Source organism: Polypterus senegalus, chromosome 7 (assembly GCF_016835505.1).
Source record: "Polypterus senegalus isolate Bchr_013 chromosome 7, ASM1683550v1, whole genome shotgun sequence".
NCBI classification, from domain to species: Eukaryota; Metazoa; Chordata; class Cladistia; order Polypteriformes; family Polypteridae; genus Polypterus; species Polypterus senegalus.
The window spans coordinates 52078819-52101909 of NC_053160.1; the positions used below are offsets into that span (position 1 = coordinate 52078819).

The 23091-nt window shown below is 38.5% G+C and overlaps 1 protein-coding gene across 1 annotated transcript in view; it reads left to right on the forward strand.

The window, feature by feature from the left end:
* Positions 1–778: 778 nt before the first annotated feature.
* The window catches only part of oxct1a (3-oxoacid CoA transferase 1a), a 217031-nt gene continuing 194718 nt past the window's right edge, over positions 779–23091 (forward strand). Inside the window, exon 1 of the mRNA XM_039758621.1 lies at positions 779–965. Within this exon, the coding sequence (XP_039614555.1) occupies positions 870–965 (96 nt within the window). The 5' untranslated portion in view covers positions 779–869. The remainder of the gene's footprint in view (positions 966–23091) is intronic.

Here is a 23091-nt window from a genome sequence, read left to right on the forward strand (position 1 = left end):
GCTGTTAAAATTGTCCATTCATTTTTCAATGCTCTTATCAGCAAAACAAAGACTAAATTGGTCGTTCAAAATGATATACAATAACACAGCCGGATTTCATCACGTATACTTAACAATTTATGCTTTATTTATTTATTTATTTTAGAAAACAATCATTTAGTCTTCAGAAAAAAGTATATGAATGTTAATCCTTCTTTAATCTAACGTATTGAAAAGCGCGGCATTTTCTTAATTTTATGCGCAAAAATAAAAATGACATAGTTTAGGTAGTCATTATTCTCTTTTATCACTTCAAAGTATTAGAAGAAAAAATGCCCTTCAATTGTCTGGGTTCGCTAAATTCACCGCAGCATGGCAGGAGGAGAACAAAATATTTTATGCAGTTAATATTACGCGTCCTTATCCTATACAATGCAAGTTCTTTGGAATGGACAGCTTAATAGTACGGGAAGGTGACAAAATTTAAATAAGCCCGACTGTTAAAGGCATAATTTAACTCCTGACTGCGCAGTAAGGTTTAGCCAAATCCAGTATCGGCCAACGAGTCTCCTGCAGCTCACGGTTGTCAACCTACTGAATCAACTCGCTAAACTACCCTTGCAGGTTTCTTATTACTCTTATTTTATCTTTGTGTCTTCCTCTTTCTCTCCACCCCCCGGTTTTCACTTGCTTTAACAATGTCACAGCTCGCACCATTTCGCGTCGGTGTTGGCGCTGAAGCAGTTAAATTTAAATGAGGTTGACGAGCCCCCGTCCCGCCTTCCACTCTTGCCTGCATGTGCAGTTCAGCAGCTCACAAACCAGTTATTACGAATTCAAACTCACACCACGCATCTTTACATTAAAGAATCATTGCTCTCAGAATTAAGATGGCGGCTTACACAATTATTTCCAGAGTTGATAAATATTTTAGTCGGCGTCTGCTAACAGCGTGGGGTGTCAGCATCAGCAAACCCTGGGGCAAGGTCGGTATTACAATTGGTTGTCTTGTCTTTTGTCTTGTTAGCTTTTGTGCTACCGAGGCGGGTGCGTGTTACAATAAAGCCAACAGCACTTAATTCTGGTCAATTTGTTTAAATGTGCCGATTTTCTTAACAAGATGGGATGCTTGATTTTTACAAAATAAATAAATAAATAAATAAAAATCTCAAAACATGTACCAAGTGTTTCAGAATAAACCAAGGCATAGTAGTTTGAGGTTTTGAATTTGAGAGCGCGCCGGCTGCTGCTTGAAGACGCCACAGGGTTGCATTGCACAGGCGAGTTCCGAGCTCGATTGATTTGGGTATTGGGATATATTAACGGCCTGTGATGCGCTTTTTTAAGGCCGTACACCAGCCGCCTAAAACAGTGTCAGGTGACTCGAGGATGCCCACACAGACTGACAGGTAGCTGTGACAATGGCGAAGGGTGACCTTGGTGGATGAGAATCTACAGACTGCAAACCCATCCCGAGAGCGGCCCACACGCAGTAGTAGAGCGGCAGGACGTTTAGGACCAACAAACTGGCCGCATTTACGATTTTTTTTCGGTTAGTCAGTGTGACCGTCTAACTACTTATGGTTGAGATGGTGGATATGACGGCGTCAGGATCTGCTACCCGAGCTTACGTGATTGCATCGAAAGGCACGTTAGATTTTAACCAGTAAAATAAAAACCGGGATGCAGATTGTGATGGTTTTAGCTAATTTATTAAATGATGTCATCAATCGTCTCGCACAAGGAAGTGGGCACGGCGATATAGAGCTGTAGAATGGCTGATGTAACCTTATAAGATAGGCGCTACGTTCATCTTTTGTGTCAGTTACCTGGCAGAGGAACGAAGGCAGCATCTTCTAAGGTTCAGCTGATCCCCATGAGCAAGAATGGACCCTCCTCCGCCAGAAACCATTAAGCAGAACTCAATTCACATCAAAATGAAAGCGAGCAAGCCGTGACGCGTCCACTCACGAGGTGGCTTTTTATAGCACAGTCACATTATCGGTGTATACATGCCCAAAAGGCAGCAATGCATCATTCTAAATTAACATGCAAATAAACTGCTTCGCTGCAGAATTAGCATTGAATTCACTCACGAGTGTGAGTAAAGATATGCATAAATTGCAAACAAACTACATTTACCGGCAGCACTAAATAAAATTTAGTAACAGTGTGCGGCAGTTATTTTTAAACTTTATCTGCCATCTTTCACTCCACACATAACAGAATTATTTAGTATTCTGCACAGTATTGTTTAGCCGGAGTGTAGGATTTCTCCAAGTTAATTTTCCTAATAAAAACTCATATCCAAAATGCGTTTCTTCTTATTTATCCCGATGGAAAATTTCTTGTGGAATTCTTCTGATCGTGAAAGGCGCTATACAACATGCATTTCCTTGTGCGAACTTGCTATTATCGTTTGTGTGTTTTTTCATAACAGTAAATCTCAGTGAGGGCGGCAAAGGGGCGTATTGGCGTGTTCACTTTAATTTATCAGCGTCACGCAGAATTTCGCTCATATTGGCAAAGACATGTGCATCGGATTCCACCACAATCCAAAGACATGCAGGTCATCTGGATCGGAAACGTCGAGCTGGCCCTCGTTATGTATGTGTTAATGTGATCGTGTTTACCCTGCGATGGTCAGGTGCCCTGCTTGCTGAGATAGGAGGCAGCTGCCCCGCGACCCTCTCTTCAAAATGAATGGATGTTGCTAAGAGGTCTTGGTACGTGCCCACACTCATGTACGTCATGTGTTGGACTGGCGGCCTTTTAATTTTTCTGTGAGGTTATTTCTGCAGTAATATCCTCTGGCTCCTTCGCTAGTCAAAGCAGGTGCAGAAAATGTATTCTTGGCAAATACGCTCTTAAGAAATTTAATAATTCAGCTGTTTGCAGCGTACTAAGCAGGTGTTAAACATATATGTGAGCAACTTATTAAGCAAGAGAATATTTAAACTGCTGTCTTTTAGGAAGGGCCGAGGGTAGCATTTTACTTCACGTAAGTCAATATTTGTATTAAAAGTTCACAGCACCAGCGGTCACATGTGAAAAGATTGTACTTGTACCTTTCTAGCACAAGGGCAGCGTTACATCAACCACATATTTTCGTAATCGTATTTCCGAAACTTGGCAGCGTCATCCAGTGGTCATTCAATTGGTGGGGTTCGCCTTTCTGATTCATTCTAACTTGGGTTTCAATTTTGGCAGCGCGCAGTTACTGTCTACTTAAATGGCAACTGTTACGCAGGACAGATAGAGCTACAAGAACTAAAAGTAAAATATGACACGGCGAAAGCAAAAAGCTGCCTATGCGAGTCACATGCCTGCTCCAGGGTAGGTTGACAGTGTTCTCATTTGCAGCCGGATCACCTCTGTGGCATTGTCTCATCTCAACATTCACGTGATGTGGCAACGGTAACCCAAGAGCAGCAAGTTTACAACTGCCATGTCGCGGGAGAGTTGTGTCATTTTTTTTCCAGGATTAATTTTAACCTGGAAGCCAACAGAAAAGCCTTCCTTTTTACAAGGAACTAAGCTTTCAACAAGTTGTGCTTAAATCTGCACATTTTTGAAGCAATAATAAGAGCTAACCACAGGATGAATTTCTCGTTCTTATTAAGTGATTCAGGAGTTTTGTTCTAGGACTGTAGCCATTTTAATTCCCTTATAATGTGTCTGATTTAATAAGTTACACAAGTGATGACCTAGAGGGTGTTTCTTGTACAGTATGCCTGAATTTTACAGACTATTCCATATAGTGCTGCTTATAGTGAACTTTATTAATAAACACTAGTGAAACATATTAGATTTAGATGTTATAGAGAATCAATGACCAATCTGTATATCAGCTGATTGAAAGTTATAAATCCTATAAATCTTATAGGAATAGTCCAGCAGTTACTAGCCCTCCTGGAATTTTTATGAGGATACTGACCAGTGATTTAATGATTGATAAAAAATGTTTACATATCAAGAACAATTACATATTTACTTGATTGAAAAAGTTTTGAGCTGTTACCCCGATTACTGTTCATATAGTGAGATAATAAAGTATATATATGTTTACAAATCATATCACACTCCAAAATTTTAAGCATTTTTGAAAAGCATATTTATTATTTCTTTTGCTGGGTAATTTATTTTAGTAGCAAAAGCATTTTGCTTTTAAATGCAAGACTTTGTCTTTGACAATTTGAGCAAGTAACTTAAACTGCCACATGAAAGAAAATAAGCAATTGTTCTGTGGAAAAAAAAAACTATGTAAAATTTTATTTAGCAATATTTTAATATTGTACTTAGACTGTAATGTATAGTAAACTATAACTCTGTAAACTAAAACCGACTTAAAACTTGTCTGAATCACTTTGGAAGACAGTACAGATTTAAAAAATGTGACAAAATGGAATGCTGTGTATTTTGTCTGATGTCTCATTTTTGTAAAATGTTTCTGTCAGTTCATTCATCCATCTATCCATTTTCCAAACCCGCTTATCAAAATCAGGGCCGCGGAGTAACAGTCCATTCATTGAGACCTGTGTGCATTAAAAGGGTGGCACTTCAGCTTCAGTCATCATTGTTGATGTTAGTGTGCTTGAGCATCTTTACTGTCACTTGTTAAATTACTGATAACCAACTTCTTACACTTTTCAATAGGCCCATTTTGATGGAAACGTTAAATATTGATATCAAACCATCAGGTGAAGTAAATGGCAATGCAATATATAATTGAATGCAGAAGAGACATACGTTATCGATAGACATGCATTATAAAAAATAGTGAAAAATAATAATTACCTCTTTAACAACTTTACCAATGAAAATCAAACCTTTTATCAGTTGTTAACTTGAATATCTCATTTGCTTCTGTCAAAGTCACACGGAAACCAGAGTATGCTTTAGCACCTTAGCAGTGACATGTAGAACATAAGTGACCACTCTGAATAACAGGTTAGTCCATCTCATGGCATTAAAACAAGTTGAGCCAGCAATCATCATAGAAACCTGTATTCTTTTTAGGTAATGTAATAGAGTTGAGGTTAAAAATATGCTCTATAATCCAATTTAATGTTGTGAATCATGAGAAATCAAACTTAAAATTGAGGGTTCGAAAAGGAATTTGTATGAGAAATGATATGTACCTGCAATGGCTGTATGTTTTTAATTTAGTTGATCATTGTTTGATTCAATTCAGGTCAGCCTTTTCTGACATAGTCCTCTTCTCGAAGAAAGACTCACAGTGAATGTACAGATTTTTAGGTGTGAAAAATAATAAATAAAACCATGCTATGTTTATGTACATATACTGTATGCATTATATTTATATAGTTTTATTAAGTTAAATAATGAATACTGTAGATGTTTCTCAAGGTAACTTGCAAGATATGGATATACAGTATAACAATTATTTATAGACACACACAAATCTGTGTATATATATATATACATTGTCAACGGCACCCGGGCACAGACAGGCAGACATCTTGTTTTGCACAACCACCACACGTTTATTTACACTATATACAATTGTTCTGGTCACAAAGACCCCAGTCCTTTGGTCACACAGACCCACACAAGTGCACAAACCCCTTCCCAAAGTCCTGGCCTCACGATGCCTTGCTTCGGGCCGCCTTCATCCTCTGCTCCTGCCTTGTCCTACTAAGTGCTGGGGCAACAAGTCTCAAGACATCGGGCGCTCCTGGCGGTGACCACGGTCCCCACATGGAAGGGCTTCCATGCCCTTGACCCGTGGCCCCCAAAGCAACCCGGAAGGCAAACCCCACGTGATCCAGGCAGGGCTCTGACCCTCTTCCGGTCCCTCCTGGCGTCCTGGCTGGGTCATGGCCCTATATATATATAGCAATCTGTACACTGGCAGGTGAGTTGACTTCCTCAAAATTCATATAGAGAATTAGAGGCAAGGATGAAGTGGGGCACCATGTGGCATAAAATCCAGTAAACTTGTTACCTGCTTTTGTAACAACTGCTCCACAAATGTGGAAACATTCAATAGTGCAATCAAAGTTGTAAAATCTCTGAAATACATGATGAAAAAATTATAGGGGAGCTTTCATGTCATACATACTTGAGACTTCTCATGTGTACATTTATGATTATTTCAGTGATGTTTGAGATAGAAGCCTACCTCTACATTTTTTAACCATGTGTTTCAGAACTTCCATAAACTTTGAATCCTATGTCTATTTTGTAATTGTAACTTTTTCATGTTCATGCATTATAATGCCTTCTATGTACATACAGTCAGTCATTATCCAGCCCACTATATCCTAACACAGGGTCATGGGGTCTGCTGGAGCCAATCCCAGCAAACACAGGGCGGAAGACAGAACCAAATCCCACTGTAGGGCATACACACACACCAAGCAGACACTACCGACAATTTAGGATCGCCAATTCACCAAACCTGCATGTCTTTGGACGGATACCGGAGTACCCAGAGGAAACCCACGCAGACACAGGGAGAACATGCAAACTCCATGCAGGGAGGACCCGGAAAGCGAACCCAAGTCTCCTTACTGCAAGGCAGCAGCGCTACCACTGCACCACGTGCCCCCTGTATGTACATACAGGTTATGTCAAACATACAAGATATAATCTCCGCCATATACTGTATATATTTTTTCACTTTGTGGTTCAGTGCTCCTGTACAAATTTAACTAATAGAGGAAGAAACATAATTGCAGTTGACAATGTTTATTATGAAAGTAAACATCTAGTAGTTCCCAGACTTTAGGAATAAGCAAAGTCGTTGTCTGGGAGTACTATATGATACAGTCCATGCTAGAGCCCATAATTATGGTATAATCATGCAATGCCTCACTTTTGTTAATACCAAAGGTTCTTAATGTCTCATTTTAGCAACTGCCCTGATTGTTAATAAATTGTTTGTATGTTTCTGTAAATAACTGTAATATGTTCTGGTCTTATAAATATTGTGCCAAATTAATAACAAAAGAATATAGAGCTTTACATATCTCTTTTCACAGCCAGGGTGAGTAGCTTGGTGAAATCTCATGGGAAGTAGTTAGTAGCAGCCAGTGATTCACAATGTTGACATTGGAAACTCTCTCTTGGGATGTGGAACTTTGTTTCTCTGGAGGAGAAGGTTGAAAAATACTGTCTAGATGTATTTGGAGTCTGGTCTGTCTGTGTACAGTGTTTATTTTTGAACCAAACTTCTCTATCAAGGGTGAGTGTGCAGATACTGAGGAGTTCCTGGCTGGTTCTTTACAGCTGGATTTTGTTCTGTTGAATTAAGAATATTGCTTAAATGCAACTTTAAGTTGTAGAAAGAAAAATACAGTTTGTAAGTATATAACAAAAAAGTGGTCCGAGTATATAGTCTTTTAAGAAGTGGAGATGTGATGCATGCAAAGATTTCCTCAGCTGACTCTGTAGTCTTTCTTGGAGACTTCATTACTTATATGGGAATACAAGAAATACCTAGAGGGGCATAATTAAAGTAACAGTCAGCGTATTATGAATCTAGGTGGTAAATTATTTCTGGATTTAAATGCTAGTCATGGATTATCTAGAACAGGGGTTCTCAAACTCAGTCCTGGGGACCCACTGTGGCTGGAGTTTTTTGTTCCAACAGCTTCTGTTTTTTATTAGACTCCTTACCAATTTAAGTGAACTGTTATTTCCTAGATTCCGTGTTTTGGGAAAAATGTAGAAATTAGAAAACTATGGTTGGTAAAGAAATATTAAAATATACTAAATGGGAATAATTAATTTTTTCTTTTTCATTCTACTTTTCCAGGTGTTATTTTTTAATTATATAATTTTTTAATTAATCCATTATTCACTAATTAGTGGGTCTAACGCTAAAGTAGTTGCAGCCTTTCATTATTCAGTGTTTTTTGCCTGGGTGTCTGTTCTGCTCATTTTTAATTGTCATTATTATGATGGAAGGTGGGGAGCAAACTGCACAGAAAAAGGGCAAAATATAATGAAATCAACAAAAGAGAGTTAAACATTTAAATCTGTAGCAAAAATAGAAATATATGTAAATGTCATATAAATGTAAAAATGGTGCTGTTATGCTTTTCTGAATGTAGAATAATAGAAGGGAAAGTAGCAGCTAATTAAATGAGATCAGTGTTATCAGGTGTTGTATCTGATTGTGAATCTGGTTGAAACAAAAACCTGAAGCCACAGTGGGCCCCCAGGATCTAGTTTGAGAACCCCTAATCTAGAACAAGCACAGTATTCATATACTGATGCACCTAGAACCAGAGTACCATGGACCAAAGTAGTCCATGGTACTCGTGTCATCTGTTCTAAAGCATCGTGTTTTTATGTGCTTTGTGGACCTGTAAACTTTCATAAGCGTTTTACTGCCTTGTGCTGTCTTTTGGAAAGTGCTATAAGAGTATGTAGCTGCTGCTATGTGCCATTTTGTCCCGTATTTGTGGGATGCGTTCATGTACTCGTGTTGTCATGACTCTGATCTCTGCTGCATGCTGGAACATTTGGCAGTTGAATGTGATGCAGCTGGAATGGGAATTAGCACTGTTGAGGTAATCTGAGGTAATGGCTTTGTCTTGGATTAGAATAAATTGTTTCCTGCAGTTAAGGGGTGAGCAGCTGCCCCAGTTTGAGAAATTCAACTTCAGAGGTCTCGCTCAAAAGTGAGAGTGAATGCGAAAATGAGATTGACCAACACAAAAGTGTAGTGGTAGTAGTTTAACAGGCATTGTGCCAGTCTGTGCTCATGGACAAAGCTGTTGACAGTCTATATCACCTTTTCACATATGGTTGTGAACTCTAGGTAGTGACTGAAGAAAGGACGTTGAGAGTACAAACAGCTGAAATTTTTGGTCTCACTCCCCATGATAGGATCATGATTTCAGAAATATAGGAAGACCTTTGAGATGACGTGCTGCTTCTCTGTATTGAGAGGAGCCAGTTTGAGGTGGTTTGTACTTATAGTTATGAATATGAAGCCACTGCATGCTGAAAGAAGGCTGAGGTGCAGACCCGGAAAATGCTGGGGAAATTATCTCTCATTTGCCCTGGAGCTTGTGGGTATTACACAGGAAGGTCTAGAGTAAGTTACATGGGATAGGGAGGCCTGGCCATCACCACCAATTGTGTAGCTACAGTGATAATCGTAAGGAAACATGCAAACCAAATGATGCTGAGCACTAAGAACTGACATGGCAGCACTTCCAGTATGGTTATACAATTCTAAAATGATTAGTATTATGTCTTAAATTAATTACTGAGACTGACTAGTAGTTATTTTTTGCCTTAGCAAGTTTGTAAGGTAGAGCAACTTGGAGGTAAAAGTTCTACTGCAGGGGTGCCCAAATCGGAAAGGTAGTGCAGGTAGATCACGTTGCATTAAAAAAAAATTCTTTTAGATGTTAGTCTATCCTATCCTCTCTATGGCATTTGCCACTTGATTGACATACAGGGCGATCAGTCTGAGATCTCTTTTCTTCTAACACACGGGTCATCCCGCACGCACAATCAAATGCACGAGCTACTGCAAAACTCCGGGTATCTAAGTGATCTAGTCAGCCTTCCAATTTATATTGACTAAAGAAAGGGTATGAAAAAAAATTGGTAAAGGGGGGCTGGACATGTGGAATTAGAAGAGGAATTTTTTTCTCACAATGTCACAATCGAGCTGTGTTTGTCTGATCTGTCAATCTATCATTGCTATTCCAAAGAAGGAAAATGTGGAAAGGCACTTTTGAACTGTTCATAAAAACTACAAAACTGACTTCCTTCCGAAAAGTGATCTGAGAAGGAAAAGGCATAAGAAGTCCTTCCATGATGGAGATATAAGAGGCCTTCGTTGAGGCAGATGGCTAGGGGAAAGTTCCTGCAGAGATTTCGAGACCCCTGGCCGGAGATAAAGGAGTTTCTCCTTGTCATTAAACATGCAGAATACAAGCAACTTAATGACGATCAATGTCTGCTAGACTTGGCATTTTTTACTGATCTGACCAACATGTTAAATGAGCTAAATTTGCAGCTGCATGGAAAAGACAAAACTACGGTCAATATGATTAGCTCAGTTAATGCTTTCAAACGAAAAATGCAACATCTGTCCTCAAAGCTACAGCTCCATGATTTGGGAAACATCCAAAACCTCGTGTCAGAGCTGGAGACACAATGGAAGGCGTGTGCACAACTTGACAGCATACACTACACAGAGCAGATTGAAAATTGTCTGTCAGACTTTGACAGATGGTTTCAAGACTTTGCTTTTGCTTTACTTGAGCCAATTGCTACATTTATGTACTATAATTTAGGGAAGATGTTGAGGGTGATATACTCGCATCAGATATTGCAACACTGTTTCACCTAAAACTCCTCTACAGTGGAGGATGAGATTTTGACACTACAGGATGACATTCAGCTGAAGTCTGGAGCTCATGGACAGTTTTGGAACTTACTCGCAGAGGAAAAGTACCCAAACATGAGGAAATGTGCTACCTCCTTGACTGCATTATTCAGTTGTACTTATTTATGCGAGTCAGCCTTTTCCCACATGATTATTAAGTCCAAATACCATAGTGACCATAAATGTATTGAATTGTTATTGTGCCATAAGGGTTATTCAGTTATGCATGGTACGCCAACAAATATTTTATATAAAAAGTGTGTGTGTGTATATATACAGTGCATCCGGAAAGTATTCACAGCGCGTCACTTTTTTCACATTTTGTTATGCTACAGCCTTATTCCAAAATGGATTAAATTCATTTTTTCCTCAGAATTCTACACATAACACCCTATAATGACAATATGAAAAAAATTTACTTGAGGTTTTTGCAAATTTATTAAAAATAAAAAAACTGAGAAATCACATGTACATAACTATTCACAGCCTTTGCTCAATACTTTGTCAATGCACCTTTAGCAGCAATTACAGCCTCAAGTCTTTTTGAATATGATGCCACAAGCTTGGCACACCTATCCTTGGCCAGTTTCGCCCATTCCTCTTTGCAGCACCTGTCAAGTTCTATCAGGTTGGATGGGAAACGTCGGTGCACAGCCATTTTAAGATCTCTCCAGAGATGATCAATCGGATTCAAGTCTGGGCAAGGACATTCACAGAGTTGACCTGAAGCCACTCCTTTGATATCTTGGCTGTGTGCTTAGGGTCGTTGTCCTGCTGAAAGATGAACCGTCGCCCCAGTCTGAGGTCCAGAGTGCTCTGGAGCAGGTGTTCATCCAGGATGTCCCTGTACATTGCTGCAGCCATCTTTCCCTTTATCCTGACTAGTCTCCCAGTTCCTGCCGCTGAAAAACATCCCCACAGCATGATGCTGCCACCACCATGTTTCACTGTAGGGATGGTATTGGCCTGGTGATGAGCGGTGCCTGGTTTCCTCCAAACGTGACGCCTGGCATTCACACCAAAGAGTTCAATCTTTGTCTCATGAGACCAGAAAATTTTCTTTCTCATGGTCTAGGAGTCCTTCAGGTGCCTTTTGGCAAACTCCAGGTGGGCTGCCATGTGCCTTTTACTAAGGAGTGGCTTCCGTCTGGCCACTCTACCATACAGGCCTGATTGGTGGATTGCTGCAGAGATGGTTGTCCTTCTGGAAGGTTCTCATCTCTCCACAGAGGACCTCTGGAGCTCTGACAGAGTGACCATTGGGTTCTTGGTCACCTCCCTGACTAAGCCCCTTCACACCCGATCGCTCAGTTTAGATGGCCGGCCAGCTCTAGGAAGAGTCCTGGTGGTTTTGAACTTCTTCCACTTACGAATGATGGAGGCCACTGTGCTCATTGGGACCTTCAAAGCAGCAGAATTTTTTCTGTAACCTTCCCCAGATTTGTGCCTCGAGACAATCCTGTCTAGGTCTACAGACAATTTCTTTGACTTCATGCTTGGTTTGTTCTCTGACATGAACTGTCATCTGTGGGACCTTATATAGACAGATGTGTGCCTTTACAAATCATGTCCAATCAACTGAATTTACCACAGGTGGACTCCAATTAAGCTGCAGAAACATCTCAAGGATGATCAGAAGAAACAGGATGCACCTGAGCCCAATTCTGAGCTTCATGGCAAAGGCTGTGAATACTTATGTACATGTGCTTTCTCAATTTTATTATTTTTAATAAATCTGCAAAAATCTCAAGTAAACCTTTTTTACGTTTTTTATTATGGGGTGTGGTGTGTAGAATTCTGAGGAAAAAAATAAATTATCCATTTTGGAGTAAGGCTGTAACATAACATAATGTGGAAAAAGTGATGTGCAGTGAATACTTTCCGGATGCACTATACTGTATATATATATTATATAAATTTTTATTATTTTTTTTTTTTTAATGTAGGTAGATCATTTTGACCTGGTCATTTTAAAAGTAGCTCGCAAGCCAAAAAAGTGTGGGCACACCTGTTCTACTTGTGTAAGTCATACTTAATGATAAAAGTTAAAGTAATAGACCATCTTTTTTTTTTTTTTTTTAATTCTTCAAAAGTGACCAACAATTTAACCTTATCTGTTCTAGAGGACATTGGATCAGTAAATGTTTATTATCCATCACCTATTATTATTATTTTTTTGCCTCTGGATACTCTGGTTTTCCTCCCACTTTTTCAAAAGTCTGTTAAAGTGACTTGGCAACTCTGAATTAGTTTGGTATGACTGAAGGTGGCTATGTGCATGAGGGAGTACACAAATTGACTAGTGCCATATCTAATGTTGGTTCCAGCATTTGTACTTAATGTTGAGATGGGCTTTCATGATTATAAAGTAGGTATGTGAGAAGCAATGGATGTGTTTTTAATAATGAGTGAAAGGTGGGACAGACTAACTAATTTGAAATTTGGAAGAAAGGAGCTAGCAGTAAATACTTTTACATTTAGAAAATTCTCAGTAATGTACACAAATTATAAGACCTTTTTGATAATATATCCTATAATATTCTTTCAGCATATGCAAATTACCCTGTGATACAGAGGTATAAGAGGAAGATTGAATGTAATATGCACCAGCAGCTTAAGTAATTTAGAAAATTGTGTCGTTCTACCTTTAAGTGAGAAGTGTTTTTTTTGCAGAGGAGTTTACAGACCAAAATGCAAAATGAATTGCTGTTATTTTATCTTGAGCCGCTGAATCTGTATTTTGCTTTTGGGCTGTAAGAAGTGAGATATCTTTTATGTTAAAAGTAAGCAGAATTTAACGAATGCAGCTAGCGCACAAATGTTTTCTGTGACTAATATCCAGACATACATACTATTTTTAGCAATGTTTAAAGGGGACAGATGAGCGTTTAAACGTCTGTAGGTTTGGAGAGCATGAAGAATGTAGAACTGGCAAAGAGCCCCAGGTCAACATAACCCTGTGGCTATAACGTGGATTAACACTTCAGTAGCTCTGCATTACACAGCCAGTCCATATTAATTCATGCTCTATTTATATAATACTTCTTTACACATTTTTTCATGGATTCATTCATGCCTTGTGTCAGGTTCCTGACTCCCCATGACCTATCGAAAACCGTATGATTAGGGGTATATTTGAATCTACATATATTTGTATGTACAGTATAGGCTAGAGGGTCATTATTTGTCAGTTGTGCAGATTGCAATGAAATTCTTGCTTGCAAGCGCTAATCAACACACAAGACATTGTCATTTTATGCTGTATTTAGTAGTAATTATATCTACCTTACCTCTAAGTATATTTCTAATTTGAGAAATCTCAGAGCATATTTGTATACTGATTCTTTTTTAATTCTTAGATAATTATTAGGCTTAATTTGTCTTACCTGCAAGAAAACAAATTGCATGTGGCATCTTTCTTCCACCAGTGTGAGGCATGACTTCATTAATTAAGATATCCTAAATCTATTTCAACTTTTTTTAGGCATATTAACATAATACTTCATTGTTGTGTTGGCCGGTCTGTCTGTATGAAACTTTGTTTGATGTGAAAATTCATTATTTTGGAGACATTTCAAAAAGACTTTTTGAAAAATGAATTGAACTTTTGAAATTTAGAAAAGCTCCCATTTTAAAGGCATTGTTTAATTTTAAAAATCTGTCGTGAAACAGAGAAACATCCTGTATGGCCTCACTGTTTTATATTTATCTAAAGTTATTTTAACTTGTACATTTTGTATTTAGTCTTTTATACATTCAAAAAACATATTCTCAATACCAGTCATTGAAGCATAGCAGAGTTGTGCACACATGTGAAAAGTCACCTTGTAACATCAATTTTGCTTCTGCAGCTTTTTTTCTGAACAAGGAAATCAGAAAGTCACTTATCTAGGAATTAATTAAAGAGGAAAGCAATTCCTTAGGTATAGTATAGTATAAATAAACTTTTACTCATTATTTATGTTAACACTGAAAATAACCTCACTTCTGCCGTGTCTGCATTTTATAATGGTTTAGTATTTCTCAGATACTGTAAGTTTTAATTAAATCATCACAGTTACCTGCTGTCCATCATGGTCCATTGCAACCAACAATTGTGGCTTGAGATTTCAATATAGATTTTAACTTTCCATTGGGTACTTCTTTGAAAACTTAATATTTAAGAAATATGAACTACAATTAGCCATAAATCCTCCATAGCTAACAGTAGTACAAAAAATTTACATCATTTGACTTGGATTCTGGTATCTATTAAAGCCAATGCAGCCACTGCATTTAGCCTATTTGGGATAACATTTTGGCCACAAGATACTGTAAAATGCTATTAAAATTTGCATTCTATTATAACTTTTATTTTTGGATATGACTCACTGTTACAAAATATTTAATGAACAGTGCGATACCTGTTTCTTTGATGAAGTAAAAAAAAACAAAAATTAAAAAAGTTCCTACTTTTAAAATAGTCAGTAGATGTATCTAAATGTTATGCCTTGTTTACATTTCTAACTTGTTTTTATTTGTATATAACTGCATTCATTCATGTTGACCAGCCTCAATTTTCCATAACATCTGTCAGAATGATCACTTGCTGATCTTTTAAAGACCTATTAATCTAAAAATACTGTTATTTGAACACTGTTATTTAAACCTTTCACAAGTTTCTTTAACAATAAACAAAAAAGAATCGGATCATTTTTAGATAGTCAGTGGGAGCATTGTGTTGTAAAGCTGTAAAAGGTGACATACTGTGTTACTGTGTATTGGTTAATGTTTAACTGAAAATCTTCAGGAAATGCTTTTATAAAGTCTTATTTTATGAATTCTTCAAACGAGTTAAACTGCAGTTTATAAGGATGCAATAAAATGAGAAGTCACAAGGCAACAATTAAAAAGAAACATTCTGTTAGTCAGATCAGTTGGTCCTTGTATATCCAAAATTATAAAGGTAATCATTTTCTAAATTTCATACTTTTATTGCATATAAGTTCAAATCTGTACTGTGTTTTAGTATAAGTATTTTCATGCAATGAAAAATTCCAAATTACATTTAGGCCACAGGACGCTAAAACTTTATTTGATATTTTGTTGAAGTAATTGTACATGAATAGTAACTCTAACTTGATTTTACTATTACGTAATCAGGAGAAACAGAAGCCTATTTTGGCTGCAATAGATTCAAGAAAAGAATCAGATTTGGATGGGATAGTAATCCATCACAGGAGAACGACATACAAAATACCTTCACTGATGAAAATGCATCCATCCATTTTCTAATGTAGGTTATAATTGTGAGAAATTACAGCAGCCCCTACCAGATCAAGTCTAAGGCAAGAAATGAGGTTGGTTTGCTGGTTTTTGGAAAGTTTTTAGTATGATGCAAGAATCATTTTTTTTTTTTGATCTTATACTAAAGGTGCCATAGCAACAATAATTATTTTATCTGCAATGAATATGAATGGTCTACACACAATTACTGAAACTTTAGCCTTTGTTGATGTCAACATGCAAGTTATTTGGAATGTGGTTAATGCTGCACAGTTATAACCCCCATTATGCAAAAAAAGCTTTGAAAGTCTGAAGGTTTTTTTTTCCTAAAAACCATTCATTTCTTTTTCATTTAAATATTTTACGTTGAACTTATTTATCATGATCGTGGCCTTTACTTAAACAAATACTCACATTTTTAAAGAGTTTGGAAGTTTTGGCTATTCACTGTAGGTGCCCACTATGTTGCAGTCATATAGCACGTGCCGTGTAAATAACTGTGGCATTTTACAGACTTACATTTTTATATAGTTAATGTATGCTATAGGTGTGTTAGAAAAATCAGGGCACACAATATTTCGGTAGCAAGAGTTGATGATGCAGTCTTGCAATTTTCAGTCTAGATGAAGATCTCTTTGATAGTGAAGCAATAACTGTATGGTCACACTTTTTTCCTTTGGCCTGAAGTGGTAAATCTCATGCAATGATTTACACATTCCACATTTAATATTTTATCATCTCATCTTCCCCCTGACTAGGTGAAGATCACTTTTAACCACAATATTTTAAAGTAGATTATTTCAACTCCTTATTCATGATTGGCTGTTTGGCACTAAGACAACAGAAAACAAGAATGTTTTAATTCTATGCATGTTCTATAAATCAGACACCTGAATGTTGCAATTCTATGCATGTTCTATAAATCAGACATCTGAATGTTGCAAGCTCAGGCTAATGTAGGTTTTAAGATCATGTCACCAAACTAATACATTTTTTCTTTTTGTTTTAGGATAAGTTATGTTTAAGATGGCAAGAGTTTTTGCTTTGCATTCATTTTGCCCACAGAGACCACATACTTCCCCTTCTGATGCTGAGTGTACAGATGTTTAGCCTAGCTTTGTATGTTTGTAGATTGCTTAGAAAAAATTGCTTAGGTTTAGTTCCTGTGCCTCAAGATAAAAAAAAAGAATTAATCTCTGCAATTCTATGTTTTTCAACTTTTTCTTTTGTGAAACCCAGCCACAGGGGATGCACAAACCAGTGTGCTTCTTTGTGCCGGTCCCAAGCCCGGATAAATGTGGAGGGTTACTTCAGGAAGGACACCCGGTGTAAAATTTTGCCAAATCAATATGCAGACAATACAAATTTTCATACCGGATCGGTCGAGCCCCGGGTTAACAATGACCTCCACCAGTACTGCTAGCCAGCAGGGTGCTGGCGGAAATTGGAGAAATTGGACTACTGTTGATCAAAGAAGAAGAAGAGGGGGAGACGTGTCCAGAGGCAGGAGGCGAGAAGGAAATTAAAGAGAGTGGAACTGAGGGTAGGAACTTTGAATGTTGGCAGTATGACTGGTAAAAGGGAGAGACATAGCAGATATGATAGAGAGAAGGAAGGTTGATATATTGTGCGTGCAAGAGACTAAATGGAATGGGAGTAAGGCCAGGTGGATTGGAGGTGGATTCAAATTGTTCTATCGTGGTGTGGATGGGAGAAGAAATGGTGTAGGGGTTATTCTGAAGGAACAGTATGTCAAGAGTGTTTTAGAGATGAAAAGAGTGTCAGGCAGAGTAATGATTATGAAGCTGGAAATTGGAGGTGTGATGATGAATGTTGTTAGTGCATATGCACATAAGTTGGGTGTGCAAAGGGTGAGAGAAGATTTTTGGAGTGAATTGGATGAAGTGATGGACAGTGTACCCAAGGGACAGAAAGTGGTGATTAGAGCGGATTTCAATGGGCATGTTGGTGAAGGGAACAGTGGAGACGAGGAGGTGATGGGTAGGTATGGTGTCAAGGAGAGGAATGAAGAAGATCAGATGACTGTGGACTTTGCAAGGTTGAGTTTAGGTAGGAGGTGAGATAGGCACTGGGTGGCAGTGAAAAGTTATCAGACAGCTGGGAAACTACAGCAGATGTAGTAAGGGTAACAGCAAGAAGGGTGCTTGGCGTGACATCTGGATGGAGGAAAAGGAAACCTGGCAGTGGAATGAGGAGATACAGGAGAGTATACAGAGGAAGAGGATGGCAAAGAAGAAGTGGGATAGTCAGAGAGATGCAAAAAGTAGACTAAGAGTATACAGAGATAAGGTGTAAGGTGAAGAGAGAGGTGGCGAAGGCTAAAGAAAAGGTGTATGATGAGTTGTTTTAGAGGTTGGACACTAAGGAGGGAGAAAAGGACTTGTACCGATTGGCTAGACAGAGGGGCCGAGCTGGGAAAGATGTGCAGCAGGTTAGGATGATAAAGGATGAAGATGGAAATGTACCTACAAGCGAGGAGAATGTATGGAGCAAATGGAGAGGCTGATGAATGAAGAGAACGAGAGATAGAAGAGGTTGGATGATGTGGAGATAGTGAATCAGGAAGTGCAATGGATTAGCAAGGAGGAAATAAGGACAGTGTTCGGATTCAGCGGGTTAGAAAATGGATGGATGGATGAAGAGGATGAAAAATGGAAAGGTCGTTGGTCTAGATGACATACCTATGGAAGCATGGAAGTGTTTAGGAGAGACGGTAGTGGAGTTTTTAACCAGATTGTTTAATGGAATCTTAGAAAGTGAGAGGAGGCCTGAGGACTGGAGAAGAAGTGTACTTATGCCAATATTTAAGAATAAGGGGGATGTGCAGGACTTCAGTAACTACAGGGGAATAAAATTGATGAGCCACAGCATGAAGTTATGGGAGAGAGTAGTGGAAGCTAGGTTAAGAAGTGAGGTGATGATTAGTGAGCAGCAGTATGGTTTCATGCCAAGAAAGAGCACCACAGATGCAATGTTTGCTCTAAGGATGTTGATGGGGAAGTTTAGGGAAGGCCAGAAGGAATTGCATTGTGTCTTTGTGGACCTGGAGAAAGCATTTGACCGGGTGCCTTGAGAGGAGCTGTGGTATTGTATGAGGACGTCGGGAGTGGCAGAAAAGTACTTAAGAGTAGTACAGGATATGTACGAGGGAAGTGTGACAGTGGTGAGGTCTGCGGTAGGAGTGACGGATGGTGGAGATGGGATTACATCAGGGATCAGCTCTGAGCCCTTTCTTATTTGCAATGGTGACAGACAGGTTGACAGACGAGATTAAACAGGAGGCCCCGTGGACTATGATGTTTGCTGATGACATTGTGATCTGTAGTAATAGTAGGAAGCAGGTTGAGGAGACCCTGGAGAGGTGGATATATGCTTTAGAGAGGAGAGGAATGAAGGTCAGCAGGGACAAGACAGAATACGTGTGTGTAAATGAGAGAGAGGTCAGTGGAATGGTGAGAATGCAATGAGTAGAGTTGGCAAAGGTGGATGAATTTAAATACTTGGGATCAACAGTGCAGAGTAATGGGGATTGTGGAAGAGAAGTGAAAAAGAGAGTGCAGGCAGGGTGGAATGGGTGGAGAAGAGTTTCGGGAGTAATTTGTGACAGACAGGTATGAGCAAGAGTGAAAGAGAAGGTCTACAGGATGGTAGTGAGACCAGCTATGTTATATGGGTTAGAGATGGTGGCACTGACTAGAAAGTAGGAGACAGAGCTGGAGGTGGCAGAGTTAAAGATGCTTAGATTTGCATTGGGTGTGACGAGGATGAATAGGATTAGAAATGAGTACATTAGAGGGTCCGCTCAAGTTGGACAGTTGGGAGACAAAGTCAGAGAGGAGAGATTGCGTTGGTTTGGACATGTGCAGAGGAGAGATGCTGGGTATATTGGGGAAAGGATGCTAAGGATAGAACTGCCACAGAAGAGGAAAAGAGGAAGGCCAAAGCGAAGGTTTATGGATGTGGAAAGGACATGCAGGTGATGAGTGTGACAGAACAAGATGCAGAAGACAGAAAGATATGAAAGAAGATAATCCACTGTGGCAACCCCTAACGGGAGCAGCTGAAAGAAGAAGATACACCGAGCAGGAACACAATTAAAATCACTGACTGGTGAAGTGAATAATAGCATTGAGAATCTCGTTACAATGGCACTTGTCAAGATGTGGGATAAATTAGGTAGCAAGTAACCAGGTGATTCATGAGAAGTTAAAATAAAATGGGCAAGGGTAAGGATCTGAGCGACTTTGACAAGGGCCAAATTGTGAAAACTAGATAAATGGGTTAGAGTATCTCCAAAACAGCTGGTTTTGTGGTTTGTTGTTAGTATGCAGTTGTTAGTACCTACGAAAAGTAGTCTAAAGAAGGACAAAAGGAGAATCTGTGACAGAGTCATGGGCCTCAAGGTTCATTGAAACAGGTGGGGAGTAGGGAATCCATTCCCGGGAATTCGGGAATCCCGGGCTCCCGGGAATGACACAGTGCACAGGCATCTCACATGTGAACAGTTTTAGAATGACCAGCACTTATTTTTAAGTAAACTACTGCAATATGTTGACACCAATAAAAGACTAACCTTAACTACAAGCAGTTCTTGCTGTCATATAAGTATACATGTATCTAGTTATTTGCGGTAATAAGAGCGTAGAAAGCACGACGTGTCTCCACTGAAGTAGGCTGCACAGTCATCAGATACTGATACACTTGTTCTAAACAATGCCCACGCTTGCCGTTGCTCTGAAACACTGCCATTTAATTTTTTACTGATGCATACCGTTTCTTGTCATCATTCTGTGATGGCAAGTTTCTTGGCACAGATAATGCAGATGTAACAAACTGACGCATTGCAATTTCAAGTTGGTGTTCAAAGCCAAAAAACCGTGCCACTTAATTATTTTCAACTATAATTCTGTTATTTCTTGATCGATTTTTACACTTTTACACGCTATATATGTGAGCTTGGCCATTCCCATTCAGCCGGGAATTCCAGCAGTTTCATTCCCAGGAATACGAAACGTCCGGGAATCCCAGGCTCCCAGTAGCTGGGAGCCCGGGAATGGATTCCCTAGTGGGGATTGAAGACTAGCCTGTCTGGTCTAGTCCCACAGAAGAGCTGCTTCAGCATAAATTACAAAAAAATTAGGAGAGAATTATAAGAGAAAGGTGTCAGAACACACAGATCATCTTGGCTTGCTGAGTATTGGGCTGCATATCCTGTAAACCATTCAGAATGCATGTGCTGTCCTCTGTTCACCACTGAAAGCATCTACAATGGGAACATGTAAGACAGAAAGCATCTACAATGGGAACATGTAAGACTTATAAACTTGAAGGATCTGCTGCTAAAATTTTGGTGCCAGATACTAAAGGACACCTTCAAAGGTGTTGTGGAGTTCATGCCTTGACAGGTCAGAGTTGTTTTAATGACACAAGGGAAACCTACACAAGATCAGGCAGGGTGCTTTTTGAATCAACCTACGAAATAAAATGTCTCTCCACTCTACAGTAATGACTAGATTATTTAGTGTTGGTGGTTAACCTAACAATAATATTTTCTACTGTACTGTGGGTACTTCACAGACAGAGTACAGGCCTGTATTCAAACTGAGTGTCTTGAGGCTGTAAAACAAAGAATATTGCACCAAAGTTTAGTTTTGCTTTTGTGAAACCCCATTTCTGTATGGAGGTGACATTAGCTGGTTAATAAGGGTAATATTTAATATTCAAAATTAACACAAATTTCAAATATTCTCACACTGCATTTGCTAATTATTTTTCCAAATCTCTCCCTTCTTTTTTTATATTTGTCAACATTATGGCAACGTTTGTGAATAAAATGTATCAACATTATTTAATCAAATTAGACAATTTAAGATTATTTCAAAAATGTAAAAATCTGTTTTTTTCTATTTTTCAAGATGCCTCCTATAACTATTTACCACTAAACTAGACAATAATTATTCATTTCTGTAAGCTATGTTCCATTTACTCCCATACCATTCAAATATCTTATCATTTGTGCTTTCACCACACTTAGCATATTTTAGTTGTTATAGTAATATACATAAGTTTGATTTTCAAAACACCATAAATTACACTAATGTAGTGTTTGCTGCTTTTATTTTCAGCAATTAATATTATGTTGTAGTAGCCCAGATAACTGTTTTTTGTGGGGTTCTCCACTTCATTGTATATGTTAATTCGAATAGGACAGGTTGGTTATAAAATGGATGGGTGGTGAGATGCACAACTATAGCCATATTTATTAAACTCTGAGGATGAATGTGAAGCCTTCATTCATTTATCAGAGCCATGTATAGGGCTAGATTAAAAGGCAATTTAATCTGGCCATCATTTCAACTCCTTCATTCAAATGCTTGAGTCTACAAGTGAAACTACTGTTCAACTGACAGCTGATTGGTCACAAAGCAAAGCCAAATTGAGTATTTTTTTTTCCAGTTCCATAAATGGATAAGCGTGTTAATAATAAAATCTTTTTTTGCATTGAAAAAAGAAGCATGATTTACAGTATGCTTACTGATGTGTAAGTGCAGCTGGTTCTTTCTCTTTGCCTTTGCACTTGTTCGTAGCTCCTAACTTTTTTTTTGTGTTCCTGCAAGTACCTTATCGTAGCTGCTTTTGTGTCACAGGTTGAGAATCAGTGAGATAAAGCATTTTATTTGTGTGTAAATAACTATTTCAAATACTCTCTTGGTTATATTTCTGATTTGAGCCTTTAGGGCACTGTGTATTTAGATCTCCAGACCTGTGGGTTAATATAGTGAGCTCAGTGACTGCCTATGTGGAATTGTATAGTTTTTTTTATGTCAGTACAGGTTTTTCTCAAGATACTTTTCTTTTCCTTTCACATCCCAAAAATATGCTTATAAGGTTTATTGGCATTTCTTAATTACAATGTTATGTTTAAGTGTGATTTTTGAAATACTGATGCCTCATCCATGGCTCCCTAGCCTAGCCTAGGACTCTTTAAGTACTCCTGGTTTCAAGCACTGGATATTGAGATGCATCCAAGACTTTGACTGTATCAATTTTAGTAAGGGTTTATTCTCTTGTGTTACTGAAATTGCTGTCCTTGGCATTATCAGGCTATGATCTCAGGTGCACACTGGGGCAGTTTTGCATTTCAGTGATATAGATAAGAAGTGGTACCTCCAAAGCTGAAGTTACAAGCCTTTTTAATAAAATAGTGAAGTGTCTTGCTTCTTGAAGGTAGCAGGAGACCAGGTGCACCAAATGGAATAGTTCAACCATCATGGGATTGTGTGCATTAATGATTGTAGAAGTAATAATCATGAAGATAAGATGAAGCAGGAGGAAAGGTTTCAGTTTAAAGAACTTAAAGAAGTGGACAATACACTCGTAAAGGTTTGGGGTTTGAGCCCTGTATACCATAAAGTCCAGAATAGCCTTCCCCTGCCTTATGCATT